Here is a 27514-nt window from a genome sequence, read left to right as displayed (position 1 = left end):
CTGTAAAATACAACCATTGAACTCAAGATTACTTTATTTGTTTATTTACTTTATTTACAACGAAACGAGATTCAAAATGATTAAAATTAACTAAAAATACACATTTAATTACATCTCCTTGAGTTATTGAAAGATACGAAAAACTAAACATTAATGTTGAGCGATTTCCGCAAGTGCACAGTTTCGCTTGTAGTAATAAAAAGATATCGATCCCACATGGAACGTTTTGATAATAAAAAACTTATAATTATGATTAAATTCGTTTTCTCGAGGTTAATAGAAAAACCAAAGCTTATTTATACTAAGCGAAAACACAACTTATAACTTTGATTTGTTTAGAAAGATGTAACAAATTATCAATTAATTCAATTTAATAGGCTTTGAACTGTTATCAATTTTTCCTGTCGGCCTAAGACTGAAAACCTTAATCAAATTCGGAATCTAAATTTGATTACTCGGGGTAACACGATGACCAAATATAAATCCGAATTTGCTTAAATGTTCAACAAAGTTTGCATGGAAAATACCAAATTTGTTTATAAATGTTTTGCACGACAACACCAATTAGATTACTTTAAAGAATATCTGTTAGATCAAACTTTAAATAAACAACAGTATAAATGGAATTGTATTGAAAAGATATTTTATTATTTTGAATTGAAACGTCACAAGTTAACAGAGAAGAAGAAGCTTGGATAGCATTTTAACTAATTGAGTTTCGGGTTGTCAATCATTTCCTCAACTTCGTAGGCTTGTCAGACCCTGGGGCGCCTCCTACACTGGCTCCTCTCGCTGAATCCTCGAAATAGCACCGGATAGGTCACTACAGAGCATAGACTCGTCTTTGAAGAAAACTCTAACGTAAACTATAAAATCTGTATCTTGTATCTAACTATTGCACAACTTGTATAACAAGTATGTTTCTCACAAAATTATAAAACTAAAATATCCAACATTTAATTCTGAAAATCTCCTCTATTTATAATTGTTCAAAAGGTGAGTTGAAGGGACGTATCCGTTGGTGAAGAGTCGCCTCTATCCGGATGAAGGATGCATCACTTGGAATTTAAAACATGTAAAATATGCTGAATTGAGTTGTTGTTTCTGTAGAGATTCTTGAAATCTCTGTCGCGGCTTAGGGAGTAAGGAGGAGTGGACGAACTACGCGTTTCTGGTGCTACCAGACGCGTGTCGCGATCAAAATTTACAGAATCTCAGTTGTGACAGAGAGTTGCTTTTCTTTCCTTAGTTTTGTTTGCTGAATCTCTGGCGCGGTCTCTGAATCTCGTACGCGTCTTTCACTAAAAACTTGATTTCTTACTCATTTTTGCTCCATTTTATCTCCTATTTGGATACGTAAAATCTTTCCAAAATATTATAATTAACATATTTTTTCACATGAAATTAACATATTTATGTATGCTATTTTAGGTAGTGCTATGGCTCGAATCCGTAGTCAATCCTATTTCTGATAGGAGCAGTTGACAATTGAATCCAATTTTTCCCATTATCCTCACCCGAAATTGGCAATGAGCACTCCTGTCCCGAAACTTAGACGAGGGACTGTGCTTAAAGGGGTATGCTGCTTGCCATGGCTTTCGTTCCGTCATTATTAGCTCAAAAATAAATCGTAATTCACCCTAAAAGATAAGGATAAAACGTCCTTATCACTAATCCCCCCTCCTTTGCTTGTAATGCGCTTTTGTGAGATTATTAGTACAACTTTCTCTTTTTATAAAAAAAATTGTTTTTATATAATAATATATTAAAATAAATATAAAATGTTTACAAATATATAAAGGATAAGATACTAAAATAGACCTAAGATTTTTGGAGAAGTATCAATTTAAACTCCACGTACAAAATAGCACTAATATGGGCTTAACGTTTACAAAATGTACCAATTTAGGCCTTGATAATGGAATGTGACACATCATTCATTTTACTCCATTAAGTTCTGCCAACTGTACATGGAGAGAGAAATTGGAACTTAGCAGAGTAATATGAATATCATGTCACGTTTCATTATCAAGACCTAAATTGGTACTCTTTTGTAAACGTTAGACCTATATTTATGTTATTTTGTACATGAAGTCTAAATTGATATTTTCTTAAAACCTTAAGCCAAATGTACCTTATCCCAATATATAAAATATGTTAACAAACAGAGGACATTCACCAAATATGAAATAAGGATTCATTAATTTTCTATTTTTTTGTCCTACCAATAATTTTTGGTTTAAAAAATTCTGTTTAAATCAACTGTCACAATACACTTACCATAACGAAGAATTCCTCATTTGTAAGAATATCTTTAACAATTTGAAGCGCCGTATAATAAATTATAACCAAAAGTTACAAGAGTTATTGTTATTTCATAATTTTATAAGGTAAAAAAAAATGTGTGATACCCAAACTTTGTCTCTTTGTGTCATTAAATGTAAATTCTGGTTGATGAATTGATTGTACCCAAAAAAAAAAAAAAAAAAAGTAACAAACTAAATTAAATTACATATGGTCTAATGATTAGTTGTTACCAATTTTAGGGTCCTTTTAGCTACTTGATGTTTGTTGTTTCCTGTTTGTTGGTTGCTGTTCCTGTTGCCTTTGGAAAAGGCTACTTTTCATAAAAACAGATATTCTCTACTTTTGTAAAAAGCTGCTTTTCAGCGGTAAAAGGCAAACAAGAGGAGTCTAACCAAACACCTAAAATGCTACCTTTCAAAATGAAAAGACAAACAAGAGGTGAAAAGTAGGTAAACAAACACTCTCTTAGTTTGATAACAACCAAATCACACCCATTAGACATGCTCTAATGCTCACTCGAATTTAAGTTATTTATTTTATTTTTTTCTTAAAGTGTTAAGGATGGATGAAAATTGATAACCCTAAAAAGAATTTTTATGAACATCTTTGAAATTAGAGGGTTAGATTAATTACCTAAATAAATTTGGGGAAAAAACATATTTTAAGCTTCTAACCAATTACAATTAAACACATTAAATTCATATTTGCCCAATTAATTATTTATAAACATCAAATACAACTTACTCTTTTAAAATGAGATTTTAACAGCTCCCTGACAACATACATATAAAAAACTGTTAAAAATACTGAAAAATAAATAATACTATGTCAACGGAGTTTTTTTTTACCTCTTCCTTATGACAAGGGGGGCTTGATATATGCAGTTATAATTAAGGCTTAATACGGGCTCTGAACTTGTCCAAAAAGCTTGATTGACCTCCTAAACTTTCAAAGTGTTCCTATAGCTTCAGTTAGCCCCCTAAACTTGCATAAAATGTAATTTGATCACTCGGTTGCAATAAAGTAAGTTAAATGCGGAATATGTATTCCACGCATCTTAGAATGTTATTACATAATTCAAAAACAGATTAAAAAGATAGTTATTACTTGCCCAACTATAAAACCTGTCTTCTCTAATATTATAACCGCATACCCCAATCTTGATCGTTTTACTTTTTTTTTTTTTAATATGCGTACAATACATCTTCTGCATTTAACCTTTTTTTTTACAACTGAATGATCAATTAATTATATTTTATGCAAGTTCAGGAAGCTAACTGAACATTTTATGCAAGTTGAGGGACTATTAGGACATTTTGAAAGTTCAAGGGCCAATCAATCTTTTAGGACAAGTTCAGGTTGCAAATGATATATTAAGCCTATAATTAACCAAGACTCAATATGTCAAATTGAATATGTCAAATTGAAACACTAGAGGTTTAATCAACAAAAAAATCGGAAAGATCAGTTGCATCATAATGCTTTTTTCCAATAAATTTATCTGTTCCAACGATTGAAATGGTTGTTATCTGGTTTTCCCTTGTGTTTTTGCAGCTTAGCACAAGATTTCCCATAGGCAACTCAGCTCAGACAAAGAAACACAGTACAAGTACTGAAATAACAAATTCAGTTGAAGAAAAAAATAAAGGAAAACAGCAATAAAATATTAACTAGGCTGAAAAACCATGTAGTTTATTTTATCAAATCAATGTTACAAAATTATGAAAAACAGTAAGAAATCTCATGGTACAACAATTTAAGTTATGATGACAAAAATACCTCAACTAATCATCCTTCTCATATTCTCTCGGCAAGTTTAACAATAGCTCACTCCTTCACTGGTTACTACCTCTCCGATACGATATGCTTTATGATCCCCATCTTCTACTATTCTACGTGCTGCCTCCTCGCTTACAATCAGAACCATGCCGATACCCATGTTAAAAGTCCGCCTCATTTCAGCATCTTCTATTTTTCCAGCCTGATCAAGTAGATTGGAGCACTAATTATACATATATTGTTCTACAAACCTTGTCAATAGCATTCCAAAACAATTAAACTACAAGGCCTTATAGTTCACATTCGCAACAATATCTATCCATGTACAGCCAGAAAAAATTATAGACGGAAAACATAAAATTTCAAACTCTTTCGAAGTTCATATGGTGCATAGATAGAATGGCAAATGAATCATGACAACCTAATATATGCCAACTAAGATAAAGTTTACCTCTTGGATCCATTTGAAGACGGCTGGGACTTCCCATGAGTTTTCATAGATAACAGCTCCAAGGCCTTTCGGAAAAACTCGAGGTATGTTATCTGTAAAACCACCTCCGGTAATGTGGGCTATGCCCTTTACACCTCCCTTGCCAATTATGTCGAGGACCTATTCAGAGAAGAAATTAACAATTTCGATATAACCTATAATCTGAAACAAAAAAAGCTTAAACTTGCTTTAATAATGAGCAAAAGAAATATGGTTGATGCCTAACCTGTTTGACATATATCACCGTTGGAGCTATAAGAGCTTCCCCTAATGTAATGCCTTCACCAGGGAGTTGGTTTTCCAACGAAAGGCCACTTCGAGCTAGAACCCTATACATCCAGCCATATATTATTTAGAAATTATTTTACGGGGAAAGACAAAAAAACCGAAGTTGTTGAGGAGTTTCAACCTAGTGATATGATTGATGGACTCAATATTATGAAAGTACAATTCAAGAATTATTAAACCAACATCCACCTTCTTACAAGAGAGAAGCCATTTGAATGTACTCCACTAGATGGCAAACCAATGATAACATCCCCAGCCGTGATATTTTTCCCATCAATTACAGAGTCCTTTTTAACAATGCCAACTGCGAAACCGCTTAGATCATATTCACCATCTGAGTAGAAATCCGGCATCTCCGCAGTCTGAAAGTGAAGAAATTATCACATCAAGTTCTGATACGCATGAAATCTTACTGCAATTCCTACATTGTATTAGTTTGTCATACAGATTGGAAGAACATTGAAAAGATACACTATCAATGAAACAAGATGATTTAATCCAGATTCAGAGAAATTCAAAGTGTATTTGAATAAAGCGAGTGCGTCTACATAAACAAGAGTTCTGGACTACCTCGCCTCCTAAAAGGGTGCAATCGGATTGTTTGCAACCATCAACAATGCCCTTTATAACCTACATAGAAAGAAAAGAAGAATTGAATTATCCATAGCAGCTCCTCCACACATGCATTAAAAAAACAAGTCACAAAAGCATTGTAACTACCTTTTCAGCAAGATCAACATCAAGGTGACTTGTAGCAAAATAATCGAGAAAAAATAGCGGCTTTGCACCAGATGTAACAATATCATTAACACTCATTGCAACCTGTGAAGGAAATGTATTAAGAAACAAAATCACTGGAAGCAATTAGTAAAACAAATAGCTTTCCTAATGTTATGTTACCAGATCAATCCCAATAGTGTCATGGATCCCTGTTTCAAATGCAAGTTTCAGTTTAGTTCCTACACCATCAGTGCCCGCCACAAGGTAGGAATCACCTGTTCATAAGAAAAATCATCTCATAAAAACCCCATAATGCAGACAGCTAAAGTATGTTTGTATGTTTCAATTGAGAGAAACCTAAATTCCCAAACTGTTAGACAAAATTTTCAATTTGTCAATTCAGAGACTTGCGAACTTGCCAAGAGTGTTAAAACAGGGCACACTATAGAATATATGAACACAAGTAGAACAGTCTGGCACATGTAATGGAACAATATTGAAAGGTTTTTTTTTCTGAATTTGGCATAAGGCACATAAACCATAATAATTCAATGAACCAAAACTAACAAAATTGAAGTAAAAGATAACACGAAAAACATCAGAAAACAATTACCGAGAGGGAAAAGACCCCCAAATCCTCCAATTCCAGGCGACATCTTTGCAATTCTCCTAACAAGCTCGGACCCAGCATCAATATCCACACCGGCATCTTTATAAGTAAGCCCTCCGACCCCATCTGCGCTTTCATGGTCACTTTCCTTCAACTTTGAAAATACACTGCTCTTATTTATAGCAGAAGATAGAAGAGGAAACCTATGAGATAAGCGGCTAAATGCAAAATCCGGTACATGAGGTTGAGTGAGTGTGGGTTTAAAAGAAGGCGTGGTGGACGCCGCGAAACTACGCGATAACTCAACTTTTAAAGCGACGCCCATGGTCATGACAGTCAAGGAGAGAAGCTAACTGTAGGAAAAGCGGGTCGCCGGAAGTAAATGGAGGCGCGAAGTAGAGAGGAGAGGAAAACACGGTGGCAATATGAGTAAAAGCTAAAGCAGGGGAAATTTTGATTTGATACTCTGAGCGGCCAGCGGCGTGGCATATAATGTTATTTGAATAATTCTATTGCCTTATTTATTTGGGTCTGTGTGCCTTCTTTGTCAAATAAGTTTTTCATTCATAGGTCAATCCTTACTTTAATTATATCCGAAAGCCCATTCCTCCGTCCACTCCGTCCAAATTCGCTATTCAAAAACTGAGCTTAAACATATATATTTTGTAATAGGTTCGGCTAAGTTCAAATCCGTTTAAATCCTAATATGGAATGAATTAGATCTGAAATTTATTTCAAAACTTAAACCCAACCTAAAGAAATTTTAATAAATAATTTTAATTTAATAAATTATATATTCCAAACATAAATTTTTTAAACACAAAAATATCCAAATCTTATTAAACCTTTCAAATACAAAGGAATTTATAAACTCACTATATAATCCACGATCTAACATTAATATTTGTTGTTATTTTAAAAGAAAAACATTAATATTTGTTGTTAATTAATTACTAAATTTCTTAATCCTAAAATATCCAAAACATATTAATTACGATTTGTTAATAAGTTTGTTTAGTTAACTTTTTTTTTTTTTTGAAACTAGTTTGTTTAGTTGACTATTGTTGATTTTTTGTTTTTTTTCCTTGTAGCGGTTTTTTGTTTTTATCAATAAACTAAAAAAAAACTTATGATTTTATAAAATTGTTATAAATATGCAGAATAGGAAATAAATTTTAGCTTTATTCATTTTATTTTCTTAAAAATTTTATATTTTTGAAATAGTGTGGGTGGGTTGGGTTGAGCTTGGAATTTGTATTTTTGTTTGAGTCCAGTCCGGTCCGAGTCCATACTTCAAAAGTTGCGGGTTATGTTGGGTCTGGACAAAAGATATTATTATTCAACCCGACTAAGCTCGGTTCGAGCCCAGCCCGATCCAACCCATGAACAGGTCTAATCCGCAGGTCTGCTTGTTTTGTTTTGTCCTGGGTTAGAGCAGGTTCACTAAAAGGAAATTATTTTCCTAACTTTATTTGAAAATGAGTTTAAAATGGTAGGATGAAAATTCTCTAATTAACTTTCCCTTCCCTCTCTTCTCTTTAATAAAACTTGTGAAACCCTCATCTAACTAGACTCTTAAAGGTGGAGTCATTGGCTGGAGGGCTCCACAAAGCTCTTTCCTGTTTTTAGCTATATATTCTAGGGTTAGATTATGCTTACTTTATTTTTGACAAAGTAAACCTTACTTTGTTTTTCCACCATTGGATGGTGATGAACTTTGACAAAGTAAACTCATCCAATGGTAAAAAAAACAAAGTAAATTTTACTTTGTTAAAAACAAAGTAACCATATGAAATGAGTTGTTAATCATTTTGCTTGAACTATAAATTTACTTTTCAGAATATTCTAACATGCATTGGGAGTGGTCCTCTTAATACACTTAGCTAATCAAATTAGTATGAATATAAAGAGAGAGAAAAAGAGATCGATCTTCTAGATAGATGTCAAATGGTAGTATATGTAGACTTAGAGTGAGGGTGGAAATTTTTTAGAATCCGTTTGTTTTTTTTCTAAAAAGCAGAATTTCTCTGCTTTTGTAAAGGAAATGCTACTTTTTAGATGTAAAAAGCAAATAAAGAGATCATTAACCAAATATCTAAAACTTCTTTTTTATGAAAAGGAGCTATTAAACACCTCCTTAATATCTCTCATTGATCTGATCCGATTGTGTGTGTGAATGGACTTGAGTTATCCATAAACCTGATGGGTTATCCAAATAACAATAATAATATCTAATACTTTGTATGTTTTTATCATTAGACGAATTTTACACTCCATCATCTAATGGTAAAAGGAACAAAATAAGACTTACTTTATATAGAACATGTATCAAAAATTGAATAAAGAACAAAGGGATAGCAAAATGGTTACTCCAAATTTTCATTGAATAAAGAACAAAGGGATAGCGCTCCAAATTTTCTTCCATGGAGATAAGCATTTAACTCGGTGGCTTCTAATCTTTTGTTCCTCATACGTCACTGTGAGTTATCAATCCAAATTTTTCTTATTCTTATTATAGATAATTTTATACACAATTTGAAGAGGACAAATTCAACAGACCAAATAAATGACATCTTACGTGTCAAATGCCACATGAAAAATCCTCAATGACATGCAATACAAGCAACGTGTCAATCAACATAGCACCAAATGTATTTACATCTATCTTAACACACAACTGGATCTTCTTGCCTATAAAACTAGACACAAATATCATCATCCCAAACAAAGGTACCTGAAAAATTAAAAATGGCTAGCAGCGAAGAGCAGCAGTTTCCACCCCAAAGTCAAGAACAGCAACCAGGCAAAGAACATGTAATGCACCCACATCCCCAACCCACAAACCCTGACTACAAACCTTCTCACAAGCTCCACGGAAAGGTAGCTTTAGTGACAGGAGGTGACTCAGGTATAGGAAGAGCCGTATGCTTCCATTTTGCACTAGAAGGTGCAACAGTAGCCTTCACTTATGTAAAAGGAGTAGAAGACAAAGACAAGGACGATACACTACACATGCTACAAAGTGCCAAAGCACCCAATTCAAAAGAGCCTATTGCAATCCCATCTGATCTCGGATTTGACGAGAATTGCAAGAATGTTATAGACCATGTTGTTCAACAATTTGGAAAGATAGATATCTTGGTTAATAATGCAGCTGAACAGCACCTTACTCACACCATTGAGGATATCACCGAGCCTAGACTTGAAAGAGTGTTTAGAACCAATATATTTTCTCAATTCTACTTGACCAGGCATGCTTTGAAGCACATGAAAGAAGGGAGTAGCATCATTAACTCCACATCTGTTAATGCTTATAGTGGTGGCTCGGGGTTCTTGGCTGAATGCGGTGGCTCCGGGGCCGGTGTGGACGCCGTTGCAACCGGCTTCCATGCCTGGTGAAATGATAGAAAGCTTGGGATCTGAGGTGCCAATGGGGAGAGCAGCACAGCCTCATGAGATTGCACCTTCTTATGTTTTTCTTGCTTGTAATGCTTGTACTTCATATTTCACTGGGCAAGTTCTGCATCCTAATGGTATGGTATATATCTTAATTACTACTCTTTGGTTTTATTGTGTATGGTATATATCTTATGAACGTAGATCAAGTACAAAAACTCAGGGCCGGCCCTGGGTGCGTCGGCCTAGGGCCCAGGGTCTGGAGGGGCCCAAAAAAATTTAGACTTATAAATAATTGCTTATGTTTTAAGTATAATTAAAAAATTCAAAGTAGTAGAATGGTAGTGCCTTGTCCTTTGATTAAAGAGGGCATGTGTTCAATTCCCACTTTTTTAAATAATATGTGTTTTTGATATATAAATGATATGGGTAGTTTTTGATATATAAATGACATGAGTATTTAAGGATAAGAAGGCAAGTTCATTTTATTACTTTATTTTAGAATAACTATTTTTAATTTGATTAAATTTAAAAATTAAAAGAAGTTTCATTTTATATAAATGATATGGGTACTTTTTGATATATAAATGGCATTAGTAGTTTCATTTTATATAAATGATATTTGTAGTTTTTGATATATAAATGACATTAGTAGTTAAAGATAAGAAAGAAAGTTTCATTTTATTATCTCATTTTAGAATAACTAAAATGAATAACTATTTTTAATTTGATTAAATTTAAAAATTAAAAGAAGTTTCATTTTATTACCTTAGTTTCATTTTATTACCTTCATTTGATTAAATTTGAAAATTAATTTATGCAATGATATGAATAAAAATTAATTTAAAAATTTAGTAATAAAAAAGCAACAAAAACATTATCAATAATAACAATAATTCTAAAAAAAATAATAATACTACTGTAAATAATTATTGTGTGTAATTTTATCATCACTAATTTTTATTTCAAATTAAAAGAGAATAGATTTTCTAAAATAAGGAGAAAAAATAAATACATAAAGTATATATTATTATTATTTAACTCCTATAAATAAATGTGTGGGAGAAACAATTATTTTAGAAAACCTATGGAAGGAATCTTCCCTCCAAAAATCTCCTACAATATTTTAGCAGAATATGTTTGTAGGAGAAAGCTTAGTTGTTTCCTATATTTCCTACATATATATACTTTTCATAATAGATTTTCGTATTTTTCTTATAGTGTATGAAAGTTGATTTTTTTTTTTAATATAGATAGTCATAAAATCATACAAGATAGTTTAATTTTTTCTGATTGATAAAAAAAATTAAAAGGTCTGTCCAACTTTTATATTTTAATTAGTAAATTTTATATTAAAGGGACTCTTACTGTTTATTTTGCCTATGACCTCTAAATTATCAGGACCGGCCCTGCAAGAACCGAGTACATTGGAAACCTCTCTATTCAAGTATAAAAGTTGATTTCAAATTCTAGAATTTTTATATTTGAGGTTTTTCTTTTAAGAAATATTTGAGTTTATTTGACTAATGATATTGGAAGGGTAAGAAGAAAGATGCTTCTATACCTACATAACTGTAGGATCCTGCGAACTATCGAGTCTTTCAACGCAAGTTACATCTGAATTTTCAGCGAAATGCAATGCGAATTCGATGGATGTCCGAATTTTCATTGGATGGATGGATGGCAAGTTACATCCTAATTCTCTCAATATGAAGTTTTGTAGTTTGTTATTTGGTCATAATAGTTTGTTATTTGGTAATAATTCATAAATACTAAATTGTCTCTAGCATGAAGTGTTAAAAAATAAAATAAAATGAATTTTTTTTAACAAAATTGATTACAGGTCAGTCCTAATATGAACTAAATCGGATTGAATCGAACCGAAATATTTTGATTCAATTTGGACTGAAATATTTTGATTTGATATTTCATTCGATTCGGACCGAATCGGTTTGGTCTAAAAGAAGTTCAGTAATTCAGTTCGGCTTGGTTTTTAGAATTTAAATGTTTATTATCATGAGTCTATTTTATTTTCAACGGAAAAATCAATTAACTTTATCGATCAATCGGCAACCGTTAACAGTAAATAACAATAATTCAATCAATCGGCAACCGTTAACAGTAAGTAACAATAATTCAATATTTAGACCCAATGTTTACTGTAAATAAAAAAGTAAACGTTAGGCATCAAATGTTTAGAGATGCAATGTTCAGAATTATATAAACCTATTCTTCAAGAAAATTACATAAATCTAATGTTCAAAATTATATAAATTACATAATTATATATTTTCTAAAATTCAAGAAATTAAAGCTACTAATAAAATGATACGAATTTGTGACGATAGTGGAGGTTTTGATCGTAAACCAACAAAGATAATACTTTTTTCTAGTTAATTAAAAGGAAATAATCTCATTCAACAGTGTATATTTTAGCTCTAACGGAGAAATTTAAGTTTGATTGATAAAAATTGTGTTTCCTTACAAACGTTAGGCTTATATACCTCAGTAGCGCTTGGTGGGAAAAGATCTAATATCCCCCTATATAATACTAACATCATCTAAGTAATAGGGGTAAAATGAGTGAAAATAAAACAATGGCAAATAAGAAAATAAAGCCAAGTGGCAAAACAATAATATCCCATGTGCACAGTTGTGGCAGCAACCGTGGGACTTGGTGAGGAAGTTATGCCACGCGGCTTGCGACTTGTATAACACACCGTGTGAGCTGAAATCTCCCTCGAGCTGGAGCCGGCCAAGAACAGGTCACAAGACATATTGGAATAGGGACACTCCATGTGAATTACCTCCAAAAAAGTAGAAACTTCTCAAAATCCCACGAGTAAGGTCACACGTCGTGTGGCCTTCATTTTCTCATTGTCGAGATTGTTTGATTGCTCACACGACGTGTTGCTGTCTCCACACATCGTGTGAGTCATGTTTCAAACTTTCCCCTATACCATCATGTTGATGCCATCGTCATCTTCTCCTTCTCGGGAGGAGTTGGACCCTAAATCTCTCATGGTATACTCAAGATACGCGTCCAGCTTATAAGGGCTTAAGTCACATACATTGAAAGAAGGTGACGTCTTACTTAACCAATTCGTGAGTGCAATGTGGTAGGCATTTGCATTGACTCTCTTAGTGACCTTAAGTGTACTTGTTAAGCACTCTTTACTCAAGTATACCATGACTGCGTTCCCCACCTCAAACTGAACGTCCCTTCGATGCAAATCAATCTTAGCCTTCAACCTTTTGTTCTGCTCTTCAAGAATCTTCATCATGCATTTGTTGCTAATTAAGAGCAAGCTTTTTAGCGGGTATGCTAACCTTATCTCCCTTTGGGATGTTCACAATACCAAGGGTATGGTTGGGAGTCTTCGGATAGACTATCTCAAAGGGTGATTTTTCCATACCCGAGTGGACGGTCCCGTTGTATGCAAATTCGGCTTGAGCCAACACTAAATCTCACATTCTTGGATTATCTTTGCATTTACTCCTCAATCGATTTTCCAAATTCCGATTGACCACTTCGATTTGTCCATTGGTTTAAGCGTGAGCGATGGTGCTAAACTTTAAAGTCGTGTGAAATAAAGCCCATAAGGTTATCCAAAAGTGACTTAGAAATTTATTATCCTGATTGGACAGAGTACTCTTCGAGATCCTGTGTAGCCTCACTACCTTCTGAAAGAAAAGTTTTGCTATGACCGAAGCATCATTGGTTTTTCGGCAATGATGCTTACAAACATTAGGCTTATATACCTCTCTAGTCCTAGATGGGAAAAGACTTAATACCCTATATAATACTTACACCATCTAAGTAATAGGGGTAAAATGGGTGAAAATAAAACAATGGTAAATAAGAAAATAAACTCAAGTGACAAAACAATAATTACAAAATGACAAAATAGTAATATCCCTTGTGAGAGCTGTGGCAGCAACTACAGGATTTGGTGAGGAAGTTATGCCACACATCGTGTGGCCTATGTGACACGTCGTATGAGCTGAAATCTCCTTCGAGTTGAAATTGGTCAAGAACAGGTTACACAGCGTGTTGGAATAGGGACACGTCGTCTAAATTACATCTAAAAAAGCAGAAATTTCTCAAACTCTCACACGACGTGTGTGTAAGGTTACACATCGTGTAACTTTTATTTCTTTGTTATCAAGATCGTTTGATTGCTTGTTACTGTCTCCACACATAGTATGCGCTATGATTAAGCTTTTTTGGTTTCTTCGTATTGATGCCCTCGTCATAAAAAAAATATTAATTCATCGAGAATTAAAATTGTTTAAAATATTAATTTATTAATTCTACAATGCCGGGGTTGTTTAGATTTTTTTTTTTAACCTTACAATGAAAAGTGGGTAAATAACTTAATAGCTTTATGTTAATAGCTTTATGTTAATAAAAGATAAAATTCTATACAAAAAAAAAAAAAGATAAAATTAAATAACTTTCATGTCTGCTGTTAATATTACAGTACAGTGGTCAAAATTGAATAACTTCTAGATTAATGTTTATAAAAGACAAAGATAATAAGAAAACCAAAGTTTGAATGATTTTCATGTCATATTTTAAAGTGGACCGACCAGTCTTATTATTAGAGCAAAGTTTATATTTTAAAGTTGACTAGTCTTCAATATTAGAGCAAAGCTGAGTAACCATATTTTAAAGTTGACTAGTCCCAATATCAGAGGAAAGTTCATATTTTAAAGTTGAGTAGTCTCAATATTAGAGCACATGTGTTACTTTTTCACAATAGATTTTTATTATGTAGTACTATAATTTTTCAATACAACTTTTCTTGTGGATTCTGTCTAATCTCGCGGTGAGGACTATTCTACAATTTTTATTTTTATTTATTGTAAAAATAAATCGCGTACATAATCAGTTAACCAGTCCATTAAATTTAATTTGATCAATTAACCATTCGATCGTTTTTTAAAATATTAACTATATACTAATCCATTAAATTCAGTTAACTATTAAGTGGTCAACCAATTATTATGATCGAAAAACTTTTTATTTCAATGGCTAATCATTAATAAATAAAAATAAAAATAAAAATAATAAAAGAATTCTAATTTTTCTTTTGAGTGGAATAGCGGGTCAATAGCGAGTTGGAGAAATTAACAGCGGAAAGTAAAATGTTCGTACATTATGTTTGATGGACTATAGACTAAAGAATGAATGAAATGAATAAAGAGACGGCAACAACTGGAAATGATAAACCAATCAAAAATAGAATTTAAATAATAAAATAAAAAAATAGAATTTAAATAAAGAAATAAAAAAATAATCCATAGTTTAATTGTATAAATAAAAACTATTTATTTTTGTTTATTAGAAGAATATTAGATATTCAAATTATATTTTAATTCATGTAAATAAATTTCAGCAGAAACTAAATTTTGAAGAAACTTTACAGTACTCCGAAAGTAATATTACCGACCAATCAAAATTGTTTTTAATCCCTACATGAGCATGATTAATGGAAGAAAAAATATATACACTTGTGACATGCATTAATTGATAGAGAGTATTACACTAGAAGTACTTTAACATTACTCCTAAATTTTATTTTTATTTAGTAAACGAATATTCAGTTTTGGCAAAACTGTGAGAAAAACACAAAATTTAATAATTTAATAATTTTTTTATAGATATATAAAATATTTGACTATCATACGCCGGCAGCCATTCATACCACCTCATACCACCATTCATGCCACAATCATACTATCATAACCTAAAATTATCCTTTCACAACTTATCTTGCCAAAAAGGCTGGGCATCCCATCTAAACATCTAAACAAAAGTAGGATCAACAGAATGCTAAGCCTTTCACAAAAATAAGAATAAAAGCAAACATACATACAAGAATGCTCTGTTTCACTCAAAATTATTCGCATTAAACGCGCAGAGATCAAACGATTTACATTAATTAAGAAGCATTAAGAAGCATTTATCAGTATATTTCCAGTTGTTTTGCACATCTAAAAATAACACACACACATCAGTCCGTATTGAAATCTATATTTGCAATAAAAATTTCTGTGAGAAGCTGCAAGACAACTGTTCTGTTGTATTAACTGGTCATGAGGACATAAAATAAATAAGCATATGGAATCTCTCAAAGGAGTCCAACAAGTGACAAGACCAAACTCAGCTCAAGCGGACATATCAAAGGTAAGACATTTGGCATCTCTTCCAGGGAAGAAAGCAAACCATAAAAAGAAAAAAACAAAAGAGAAGAATTACTTCGCTGTTGTTTGTGACAAAAGAAAAGGTAGCTTATATTTTTTGTTTGCTCAGACAGCAATTACTAATTTCGACTAAGATCTTTGCTGTGCATAAAAAAGCAATGCAGGACGCAGAACCAACAGGAGAATTGGTTTCTTCACGATAAGTATACGTCGCTTGCATCATTTGCTCTCTCTTTAAGAACAGATAAAAACACAGTTAGCGCCCCCAGTTTCAGCTATCAATGATGCCCCTGCAATAACAGAAGAGAAAAAGAAACAGGTCAGCATTTTCTTTCTTTTCTGTTGCCTTCTTCCATTTTGAAGAAACGACTCTGATTCAAATATTTGCCCAAATCCCCACTTCCCCATTTTGAAGAAACGACTCTGATTCAAATAGCTAAAACTTAATGCTGATACCATTCACTAATTAGATTGCTTATAAAATTAATTTGATTAAAGAAAAAATTAAAAAACTTTTTCCGGATGCTATTTAACAGTGAGTTGTATTCTTATAGGTGCCATGGCTTATGGTTTCTTTACCTGGATATGAGGAACCTCCATTGGGCCTGAGGCAGAGCAGGAGACATGCAAAGGTGCAGCCGAACTTGCAGGACGTTTGATTTCTTCATTTGTTCTATCTAATGCCTGAGCAATAACATGCTCTTCCATGCCCTTTACTGTCAAGGAGTCATCTGATGTTCCAGCCCGGCAACCAGAGTCGGGACTAGAGGTTCCAGTCCGTTTTGAGGTAAGATCTAGGCGCTCAATCATCCTTGCAACGCCAGCAATTCCTGCACTCATCTCTCTCTGAACTCCTTTGCTGAGCTCTTTGACTGAGGTATTGCGTGCAAGCAGCTTTTCCTTTATACCTCGAGTACTTTTAGAAATAGATTCCTTGTACCTGTTGTGGTACATTGGGAAAATTCAGTATCGGTGATGAAGAGAAACAATAATTGAAAATGAATAAAACAAATTGTGTATATTAACCTGGATGAAGCAGCAAACCATTTTGTTTTGATAGACTCTGAGAAAGAAGATATGTCGTTTTGTGTTGGAGAAGTATCACTTGGCAGCTGTCTGAGAAACACCCAATAACCAATTAAGATGGCAAACTATGTGTAAAAGCAAGAGAATATTTGGAATAAGTGACCAATATCAAGTACAAGACATTCCATGGGTGAATCCAATTATTTATGGTACTGCAACATGAAGCTAAAAGAGAAGACTGGGAAAAAAAAAATTCGGAACTGCTTTTATACAATCAAAGTTGTGCTCTGAATTCCAGTTATTTCATGACTGTAGGACCCATTTACTCTTTAATGAGCGCACTATGGATTATATATGAATAAAAGGTGAGATTTATGGATATATCTAGTGTAACACCTCCAAAACAAGTCGGGATATAACAAATTATAACTAATACCTGGGTTTGCAAGGAACATCTCTGCTAACAGCAGTACCAGAAACCACATTCACAACAGGAGGGACCACAGATGGGGCAGATTGTGGTTCTACAGAAGGAGTTGGTGAGCTACCCCCAAACAACATATCTCGCCTTTCTTCTGTATAAGTGTGCATTTGCTGATTACTTTGTACATTTGCTGATGATGGAAAAATGAAAGCCTCTGAGGGACCCTGCACAGAAGATCTTTGCCTCTCCCTTCTGCAGATATAGTGAGCTCTGCTTGCAACAGAGGCTAGATGCTGCATAATACGTTCGTCAAAATCAGAGTCATCCGAATAGGAATCCTGAAATGTCCCACAACATGTCCGGTAAGCAACGAAGAATTTTAAGAGCCAACTATGCAGCAAAAAACTTGTTAGATGTCTTTTAGAGGAAATATATAAAACCTGATCTACATCAAAATCCTCATGAAATCGAGTTAGATTCACGGATGCAGAGGAAGATGCTGTCCTTGATCTTAAAAGCCTCTCAGTCTCAACAGCAGCTAGAAGTTCTTGGCTATAAAGTATAAGTAAAAGCACAGGAAACAAAGCATCAGGCAATCCTTTCAATTTCATCAGCATTATATAGGTATTTGAGCAGCAGTCTGAGAATGGACGTAAATGCAAGTGCACAAAAAAAAAAAAAAACAGTCAAAAACATCAAATTCAAGATATATACCAGGCAGGGTCCTTCAGTACAAGTATTCGCCAACAGATTGGGCATTCTTTGCTTCTTTGCGACCTAATTAAGGAAAAAGTTCATTTAAACTGGTCATGAGCATGATCACTTGATACAACATATTAATAAGAGTTGACTGGCACAAGGAAGTGAGCTTACCATTCAAGAATACATTGAAGATGATATTCATGTTTGCAGCTGGTGGCCTGAAACAGGAAACAAGTGCAAAACGTTAGCACTCCATCACTGAAATCACATGGACAAAGAATACAGAATATCTTCAACAATTCAAGGAAAAATACAGAACATGAACAATACAATAATATATACAGAAAACCCTAGAAAGCCAGAACTTTAGACTCAAAAGAAACCGCCATAATATGTAAGTTCAATTGAACACTCACGATTCCATGGATGTCAAATTAAACACAACACGCAAACAGATACTGTATTTACCCATGTAAAAACTAAGATACCTGAAATAGTAATTAACAGAAACCGACATAAGAGTAAAAATTGATATCATACTCGATTCCAATTAATTAATCAAAAACTGCACAATATTACTGCAGTGTTTTCAATGATTATCTGACTTTAAACTCTATTGCGAAATCATCCCCAATACATACAGCTCTTTCTCTAAAGTTAAAAACATCAAAAAACAAAATCAGAGAGTGGCAATAAAATTAGAGTATCGTACAGTGGAAGGATCCTGAGAATTAAAAGGCTCAAGGCAGATACTGCAAGCGTCCTCGAAAGCATCGTCAAAAGCAGGTGCTGAAGAAGAACCACCACCGCCGCCGCCGCCGGCAGCAGAAAGAATCGGATTCAGAGGTGATGAAGAGAAAGAAGAAGTGATATGAGCCATAGTGCAGATTCGAAAGGCGAAAAAGGAGAAAAGAAGTTTGTAGAGAAGAGAGCAAAGGAGGATGAAGAAGAAAGGCACCGTAAAGTGTAGAGTGAAGGATGGGGGAGAAGAAGTAATCGGTCAAAGAAAAGAAATACAGAGAGAAAGGAGAAAAGTAAGGAATGAATCCGATTCAGAAGGTTTGATTTGATGGGATCAATATTTTAATATCTTAATCTTAATTAATTAATTCCTAATTAAACTTAGTTTTGGATTTTTGTTTATCATATCATATTGCTCCTTTTATTTTATTATATTTGTGAATTGATCCCCACCGGCGTGCTAGTAATCATCGTCTGATTCATTATAATATTGCCGTTTTATTCATTACGGTACACCGTTTGTTGTATTTTATTGATTTTTTTTATTAAAAGTCATTGAAAATGTAGTTTTGGTTTTCGAGGGAAATACTAAATTAAAGTATTTGATTTTGGATCAATCTCAAAGAGGAGCAGGAGGAGTAAACTGCTTTGCACTGTTAGAATAATAATTGATACGATGTACCGACAAATAATTGTATTTTACTATTTTAGTGATACGTGTATTAGTACACGTGTACTATGTACACGAAATGTATTATTATTACGGATAAGTTAAGAAAAAAATTGTATAGTTTGGTGTCTTTATACTCGACGATATTTTAGTGATAAAATTAAAAATAGTATCTATAATTTTCTATGTACAAAAAATTTATAATATCATGATATTATTCTGGAACTCACTAACATTATAGATGTATTTATTTATGTCAATTAAATTTTAGAGCAAATATAAAAGAAATGTTCGTGGTTTATTTTATTTGTAAATAGAAGTTTGTGGTTTAAAAGTTTTTAAATAGAGTATATGATATATGATATGTTTTTTTTATAAAACAAAACATTTAAAATTAAATTTTTAAACAATTGATGATAATAAAAATATTTTTAACTTTTTTTTAATTATATTTATATATTGACAAAACACGTATCCCAAAATTAAATTGCAGCTATATTAAATGAATTTAAATATCAATCCAGTTCATAAACTGTCATATTAGTAAAAACGTAATATTCCACCATATTATTTATTGTTTCGATTTAGGAAGTTATTTTTTTCGGAGGTTGTGTTTTGCCGATACGTAAGAATAATTTTTTTGAAGATAAAAATGTCTTTAGTTGTAATCAGAACTTAATTGTGTAATTGTAATACTTTGTTTTGTAAATAAAACATACCATATACTTTTATTTGTAAACTTTTAAACCATATGCATTTGTTTGTAAATTGAGCAAACCACATATATTTTTTTCGTACTTTTCCCTAAATTTTACTTGGCGATTCTTAGAACAAATAAAGAAATAGTACATCATAACAAAAATTTCAAATAATAGTCTTTTTTAAAAAATAAAAAATAAAAACTTTATTAAACTTCATTCCATACATAACAAATTGGTAAGCCAATACGGCTCAATAAAAGAAAAATGAAAAATATTTGTTAGCATGCACCTGGCATTGCAAGCAATAGTGCGCGTAACCCCGTTAACAAGCAATAGCGTGCGTAACCCGTTAGCTAATCTGAGAATAAATTCAATCTTGTACTCCACTTGGATGTTTAACAAGTTTTGACATTCATGGATTAAATCTCCATACTTAGCTATACTTCTCGCCTTGGAATATAAGTCGTCCACCACAATTTTCGCGTCAACTTCAAAGCTGATATTCCGCAGCCCTATAGTTCTAACCCATCTCATGCTTTCCCGTAATGCGATTGCTTTCGCTGTCCTTGCCTCAACTCTAAATGTGTTTTGTGCACTGAATAACGCATAAAAAGAGTCATCTTCCTTCCTAATAACAGCTCTAACTCCACATATACCATCATTTTCCCATATCGAGGTGTCAATGTTACATTTTAGCCTCCCCCTTGCTGATTGTTGCCATTTATGCCTGTTACCGATCTCCATATGTACCTCAAAGGGTGAGGATTGCCTCACATATTTAAGGAGCCATATAGCTTCCTCATTTAGCGATGTGGGATGTTTAACACTTACATTCCAACTCCAATACCATGAACATGGGCACCCAAAACTTTAGTAGCATTCTGAACTGGAATAGCCAATCCCTCCCCTGTGCTTCGTACATTCCTCTAGTCCGTCAAAAATTGAAACGAGATGCCCAGGGCCACTCTCGCTTCGACCAAAGCCGCATTCCACACACTATTATTCCTCTGACACCAAATTATCCCTAACACCAAAACTAATCTAGAGTGGGCAGTAGAAGAATCTTTTAGAACCACAAATTTGTATTATTAGTCACGCTTTTTACATGCTAACGTAGCCGAACATGGTCAATTTTAGCCGTACGTCATTAAAAATTAAAAAAAATGGTTTGACTGGTGATATCCGTTTATCTACAGAATATGATGACTAGGCTGAACTGAAGTCACTTGGACGGAATGAACAAACTGTCATAGAGGGGTCGAAGTCTGATATGTCTTCTCTGATAGTTAAATCAGTATGTTACTTGAAGAGAGTAAATACACTTGAAAGCAGAGGTTAGATGAATGTAATTACGTACCTTATGTTCTTTCAAGAATGACGATTTATAGATAACTGAAATATATCTACTATTGAGTATTTCCCCATGTGTTGACATTTGATTGGCTTTCATTCTGTGCACCTTTCCCTTTACCGTAAATCATGGTCTGACTTAGGGATTAGGAGTGTATATTTGGAATCTAGTTCCATGATTGTCCACGTGTTCAAGCCTTAATTTCATATGATATCAACTGGTATTTAGCTGTCACTTCAGACCTTCCAAATATTAGTTATGTCTAAGATACTTAGTATATTACTAACAAAATTACAAAAATTCTGCTAAAATACAACAACAACAACAACAATATAGCCTTAGTCCCGAAATGATTCGGGGTCGGCTAACATGAACCATCATATAAAACCGTGAAATCAAGTCGTGTCAGCGACACAAATTCGCTCCCTCCACTCCGTCCTATCCACTACCATATTTTCCTCAATTCCCAGTAAACTCATATCACTCTCTATCACCCTCCTCCAAGTTTGCTTAGGTCTTCCCCTACCCCTCACCACTACATCCCTTTGCCACTCTTCGGTTCTCCTAACCGGCGCATCAAGCGCTCTACGTCTCACATGGCCAAACCACCTTAGTCGGTTTTCTCTCATTTTATTCTCAATAGATGTGACCCCTACTTTTGTCCTAATTATTTCATTACGCACCCAGTCCTTTCTCGTATGACCACACATCCATCTCAACATACGCATCTCCGCCACCGACATCTTATGGATGTGGCAGTGTTTCATTGCCCAACACTCCGTACCATATAACAATGCTGGTCTAATTGCCGTCCGGTAGAATTTTCCCTTCAATCTATTAGGCATGCCGGGATCACAAAGGAAACCCGTAGCACTCTTCCACTTCGACCAACCAGCTTTAATCCTATGAGCAACATCTCCATCTACTTCTCCATCCGTTTGGATAATAGATCCTAAATACCGGAAGCAATCCGAGGCCTGAACAACTCTCCCATCTAGGGTGATTGTCCCTGCCTCCCTACTCCTATGGCCGCTAAACTTACACTCCAAATATTCTGTCTTACTTCGACTCAACCTAAAGCCTCTAGATTCTAGAGTTTGTCTCCATAGTTCCAACTTCCTCTCAACTCCTTCTTTCGTCTCATCAACCAACACAATATCATCTGCAAACAGCATGCACCATGGTATACCATCTTGAAGTGAACTTGTTAGTTCATCCATAACGATGGCAAAGAGAAATGTGTTATTAATATAATTAAAAAAACAATAACAAATGTACGAAATTGTTTCAATTTATCGACAAACTTGTTTAGAATGTCTGATGTGCAGTTAAAATAGTCAAAACCAATATTTTCAAATTTTCGATAGCTCGCAGCTAAAATTGATCTCACTTGAAAACGTTGAGGTCAAATTTACATTATTTCATGTACTAGAGTTAAATCTGCATTTTGAAACGTTGGGATTAAATTTGACACTTATCCCAAATAAAATATAATTAAATACTTAATTCGGTCATATATTGATTTATAAATTATAAATACACTCGAGACGTTTCTTTGACTTGTCTAATCTCGTATAATCTTCCCCAACCTTATTTATCATCCCGTTACTGGGGCGGCTTCTGGGAGAACCGACCTAAACACCTACCTAAGACCTCTCATTTAGGGGGTCTCGGTTCCTCCTAAAGCCTCCCATTTACGAGGCCTCCGAACAAAGTTTTTTATATTGTGCTTCCCAATTACAAGGATAAAATTGGAAGTTTTCTTTGATGTGGGGTAAAATTGCTTTATGAAGTAAGACACAGGGCAGTTTGTATATTAAACCATTTCCATATACAATACTGGATTTATCACCTCTCTGTTAAGAGTGTGAGGAGCTGAGGGTTAACCATGGCTTTTTCCACCTCAACCTCACAGGTTCTCTCTTTCTCAAAGGGTATTTCCTTCTCGAAACATTGGAAATTGCAAAGCACGCGTCCTTGTCGCTGGTTCCCTTTCAACTTCACTTACCCAATTCCGTTCGGTACACCCAAATTCACGACTTTGAGGGCTGCTCTGGATTCTTCTCCTCATATAATTAGCAAAGAAAAATCCGTCGCTAACCATAATAATGCTTCAAATCTCCGCGAAATTTGCCAAGATCAAGTGCCGGAGGAAGTATTATGCAGGTAAAGTTTCATTTTTCATGCCAGTTGTATAGTTCAATTAGCACATCTACGGCTCTACGAAAACCCTCTTCTCCGAAAATGGAAAAAAAATCAGTGTTTTCTGTAATTTATTATGAAATTCAGCATTTATTGATCTAATTAAGTTGATTGCATGATTTAGGATGGAAGAGGTTGGGTACGTAGTGGCTACAGATGTACAGAGGGAAGCTTTACCGGTTCTATTTAGCCGGCAGGACTGTATTCTTCATGCCCAGGTTAATTTCTGCTTCTTTGGTAATATTAAGTATTTGCCATGGCTAATGTGGCATTGTCTTTGGTTCCCTAGACAGGTTCTGGTAAGACACTTGCTTACCTACTGTTGATATTCTCTATTGTAAACCCTGAAAGATCTGCTGTTCAAGCCCTTATTGTGGTGCCTACCCGAGAACTAGGAATGCAAGTAAGGATTTTGGTGATCAGTTTGAAGTTTTAATTCAATAATGTTGTGTTAAAAAACAGAAACCAGGGTTTTATGAAAATTTCTTTGTCAATTAGGTTGCGAAAGTTGCACGGACTTTGGCTGCTAAGCCTGTGGATGTTACTGTCATGGCTCTTCTTGATGGAGGGTTGTTGAAAAGACAAAAGAGTTGGCTAAAGGTGCAGCATTTTTGTTTACTTATTACATATCTGTTTTCTATAGTAGTTTTCGACAATACTCACCATTCCGATCAAGTTGCAGCTTTGATTTGGTTTTACAACATTTTCAACAATATTCACCATCCCGATTGAATTGCAATTTTGATTTGTTTTCTTGATGCTTTTGTTGATTTTCATGGTTTTACTTATTTTTACATTCTTCCCGGATAATGTTTGTGATAAGAGAGAGCTTTTGTTTCAGGCAGAACCCCCTACTATAGTGGTGGCAACCATAACAAGTTTGTGCCAAATGCTTGAAAAGCATATATTTAAACTTGAAGCAATGGAGGTGCTGGTTATTGATGAGGTAACGAAGACCTCGTAATTGGCTTGTGCTTTTGGACTGAATTCTGAAATTTCTTTTAGAATATTTTTTAAAATTGAAGTCCTCCTTTGGTTCAGCTACATTGCATTTTCCTACAAATGATTTGTTTTCAGAAATAGTTATAATTTGTAAATGGATGATCGTTTTCTTTGATTTGATGGTTCTTCGAAATTTATAAATGATTGCATTCTCAAAAGGCTTGTAATCTATGGAATTGTATGGTTGTTTTGTGGCTAGGTGGATTTCATGTTCAACTCTTCAAAACAAGTCAGTTCTCTTCGAAAGCTTCTGACATCATATTCATCGTGTAATAACCGTCAGACTGTTTTTGCCAGTGCATCTATTCCTCAGCATAGACGATTCTTGCATGACTGTATACAACAAAAATGGACAAAGGTCTGTTTGGGATTTTAGTTTCATGGTACCCTTACTAAGATTTAGTTCAACGTTCCCATCAAATTCACATTTATTTCTTCATTGTTCTCAGCGTGATGCAGTTCACGTCCATGTAAATGCAGTTGAGCCCATGCCATCCTGCCTGCAACACAGGTTTTTGGTAAGAAAACTTGGATAATGGTTAATAACATTATGGTTTCTCTTTTGGTCGCTACAAGCACATATTCACAGTGTTTGTATTCTCGTGGCTTTATATTAACATATTCTCGAGCAATATCCTCTCACTGATAGATATATTTTACTGAATTGCTTGACAGGTATGCAGTAAAAATACAAGGCATCAAATGTTGCTCTCCTTATTAAAGTCTGACGCACCGGAGTCTGCTATAGTTTTCGTTGGCGGGCAGGTTTGTTTAGCATATTTGCCTTAATGTGTCAATTTGAAATTTTTGGGTAGTTATCTTGTATTATCATGAGAACGTAAGTAATTTTGTAATCTTGATTCACCAACCATAATCTGTTAATTGGGGGATTCCTCATGCACCACAAGAGGTGATGATGTGTCATTCGCATAATTCACTGTATGGCATGCGAAGTGAAGTAGTAGTATGCAGAAACATCATTGAATGTGAATTTATCGAAATCGAACTGGAATAATCTCCTTCACTGGGATGGAGGACTGTCATTGCTCAGGCAATATGAGCTCTGATGTTCCTCCAATTATTTGGTGGAATAATTCATTCTTTAAGCTAAAGAACAGGCTTCTGCAATAAATAAATTCATTTCTTTGTATTTATGCAGTCTGAGAAGTCAAAAAAGGCTGGACATGCTCCTCCAACCACCCTTTTGGTTGATTACTTGATAGCTTCTTATGGGAATAGTTCATATATTGTTCTTCTAGAGGAAAAAATGAATTTCAATTCACGAGCTGCTTCACTATCGGTAAGTTCTGTCTGCTTTGGGAACTTCTCTCAAGTCAATAAATGTTTGTTTGTTTGTTTCTTTATTTATTTATTTATGTTCGCTTCACAGGACTTGAAGCAGGGAGGAGGCTATCTTCTTGTAGCAACAGATATAGCTGCACGAGGGGTTGATCTTCCAGAAACAACTCACATTTACAACTTTGATCTACCAAAATCTGCGGTTGATTATCTCCATCGCGCTGGAAGAACAGGTAGGAAACCTTTTTCAGATGAAAAATGCTATGTTACAAACATTATTATGCCAGAGGAGAGATTTGTTATGAAAAGATATGAAAATGAGCTGATGTTTAACTGTGAAGAGCTTATTCAATAATCAATAGTTCCATTATTCATTTAAGTAGTTAACCTTCAATGACTACTTGTTTGTTTGTTTTTTGTCCCTTTCCTGTGCCGTATGTTTTTTCAGAAATAATCATGAGCTTATGAGTTTATTCAGTTAAAAAGAGGTTACCATCAACTTATATATGAGAAAGAATATTCAATGAAGTAGAAATCTTAAACAGAAATAGGAAAGGAGAGCTTTGATTGATGAATTTCCAGATCAATAGAATTAGGACTTGGAAAGCAAGAACTAGAGGGAAAAAAAAAAACAAAGGAAAGAAAGTGATCAGAAGGAGAAAACGAAGGGGCGCAAGGTGCAGGCGTGTGCTTGAGCGACACAAGGCGCACTCAAGAAAAATAATATGTAAAATCATAAACAACAACTATTGACATTTCTAAAATGCAACAAATGGTCAAATACTAAAGCTTATCCAATTATCCATAATCTTAATCATAAAATGAATGACATAAATTCTAAATTAACTACTATTCTTTAATCATAATTCATAATACAAATTGTAAATCTGAAGACTAAAGTTCAACTAAATCCTAAGTTACTTAACTAATAGCCTAATAGCTACTTTTCATCAAGACTCAAGTCTCCATTTGCGATATTTCTAAACTCTTCAAAAATGGAATATTGTTTTTTTGTGTTGCTCTTTGCAATATTTCTGCCATCCAAAGCATATATATAGAAAGGATAGAGATTAAAACATCCTATTTTTAACTTGGAACCCTAAAAAAACACTCTGTAGCTTCTAAATCTGCTTCTAGGCACGCTTCCGGCAAGGCACTAGGCTTAGAAAGGCGCGCGTCTCTTGAGCAAAGCCCGCCTTTTGACTTCTCAGGCAACATGCCTGGAGCCTGAGGCGTGCCTTTAATTCACATCCACAACAACAACAACAACAAAGCCTTAGTCCCGAAATGATTCGGGATCGGCTAACATGAACCATCATATAAAACCGTGAAATCAAGTCGTGTCAGCGGCACAAATTCTCTCCCTCCACTCTGTCCTATCCACTACCATATTTTCCTCAATCCCCAATAAACTCATATCACTCTCAATCACCCTCCTCCAAGTTTGCTTAGGTCTTCCCCTACCCCTCACCACTACATCCCTTTGCCACTCTTCAGTCCTCCTAACCGGCGCATCAAGCGCTCTTCGTCTTACATGGCCAAACCACCTTAGTCGGTTTTCCCTCATTTTATTCTGAATAGATGTAACCCCTACTT

At 34.2% G+C, this 27514-nt stretch overlaps 3 protein-coding genes and 1 pseudogene across 5 annotated transcripts; 2 read left to right on the top strand and 2 right to left on the bottom strand.

Moving 5' to 3' along the window:
- Positions 1–3978: 3978 nt before the first annotated feature.
- LOC136219786 (phosphoribosylformylglycinamidine cyclo-ligase, chloroplastic/mitochondrial-like) lies at positions 3979–6716 on the bottom strand. Its single transcript, XM_066007324.1, has 8 exons — positions 6198–6716; positions 5765–5859; positions 5585–5686; positions 5435–5494; positions 5054–5226; positions 4803–4905; positions 4538–4696; positions 3979–4288 (listed from the first exon to the last, which is right to left on the bottom strand). Exons 1-8 carry the CDS (start codon positions 6523–6525, stop codon positions 4124–4126), a joined length of 1185 nt encoding a protein of 394 aa, XP_065863396.1. The 5' UTR covers positions 6526–6716; the 3' UTR covers positions 3979–4123.
- Positions 6717–8895: 2179 nt separating this feature from the next.
- LOC136216682 (NADPH-dependent aldehyde reductase 1, chloroplastic-like) lies at positions 8896–11423 on the top strand (annotated as a pseudogene).
- A 4187-nt stretch (positions 11424–15610) lies between these two features.
- Positions 15611–19015, bottom strand: LOC136219785 (E3 ubiquitin-protein ligase RHF1A). 2 transcript variants are annotated; one of them, XM_066007322.1, is made up of 8 exons: positions 18665–19015; positions 18124–18170; positions 17965–18027; positions 17691–17802; positions 17263–17543; positions 16827–16916; positions 16380–16740; positions 15611–16090 (listed from the first exon to the last, which is right to left on the bottom strand). In XM_066007322.1, exons 1-8 carry the CDS (start codon positions 18830–18832, stop codon positions 16079–16081), a joined length of 1134 nt encoding a protein of 377 aa, XP_065863394.1. In that variant the 5' UTR covers positions 18833–19015; the 3' UTR covers positions 15611–16078. The 2 variants fall into 2 exon arrangements, with proteins under 2 accessions (XP_065863394.1, XP_065863393.1); XM_066007321.1 differs by having other exon boundaries at positions 17263–17588; positions 18665–19014.
- Positions 19016–23057: 4042 nt separating this feature from the next.
- On the top strand, positions 23058–26292 carry LOC136219784 (DEAD-box ATP-dependent RNA helicase 58, chloroplastic). Of its 2 annotated transcripts, none has more exons than XM_066007319.1 (10): positions 23058–23581; positions 23742–23835; positions 23907–24020; positions 24116–24217; positions 24459–24563; positions 24819–24977; positions 25069–25137; positions 25295–25384; positions 25779–25919; positions 26010–26292. In XM_066007319.1, the coding sequence occupies exons 1-10, from the start codon at positions 23304–23306 to the stop codon at positions 26271–26273; spliced, it is 1416 nt and encodes a 471-aa protein (XP_065863391.1). In that variant the 5' UTR covers positions 23058–23303; the 3' UTR covers positions 26274–26292. The 2 variants fall into 2 exon arrangements, with proteins under 2 accessions (XP_065863391.1, XP_065863392.1); XM_066007320.1 differs by having other exon boundaries at positions 23543–23581; positions 23911–24020.
- The last annotated feature ends 1222 nt before the right edge of the window (positions 26293–27514 follow it).

This window comes from Euphorbia lathyris, chromosome 2 (genome assembly GCF_963576675.1).
Source record: "Euphorbia lathyris chromosome 2, ddEupLath1.1, whole genome shotgun sequence".
In the NCBI taxonomy this organism is placed as follows: Eukaryota; Viridiplantae; Streptophyta; class Magnoliopsida; order Malpighiales; family Euphorbiaceae; genus Euphorbia; species Euphorbia lathyris.
This window is presented reverse-complemented; position numbering and strand designations above follow the sequence as displayed.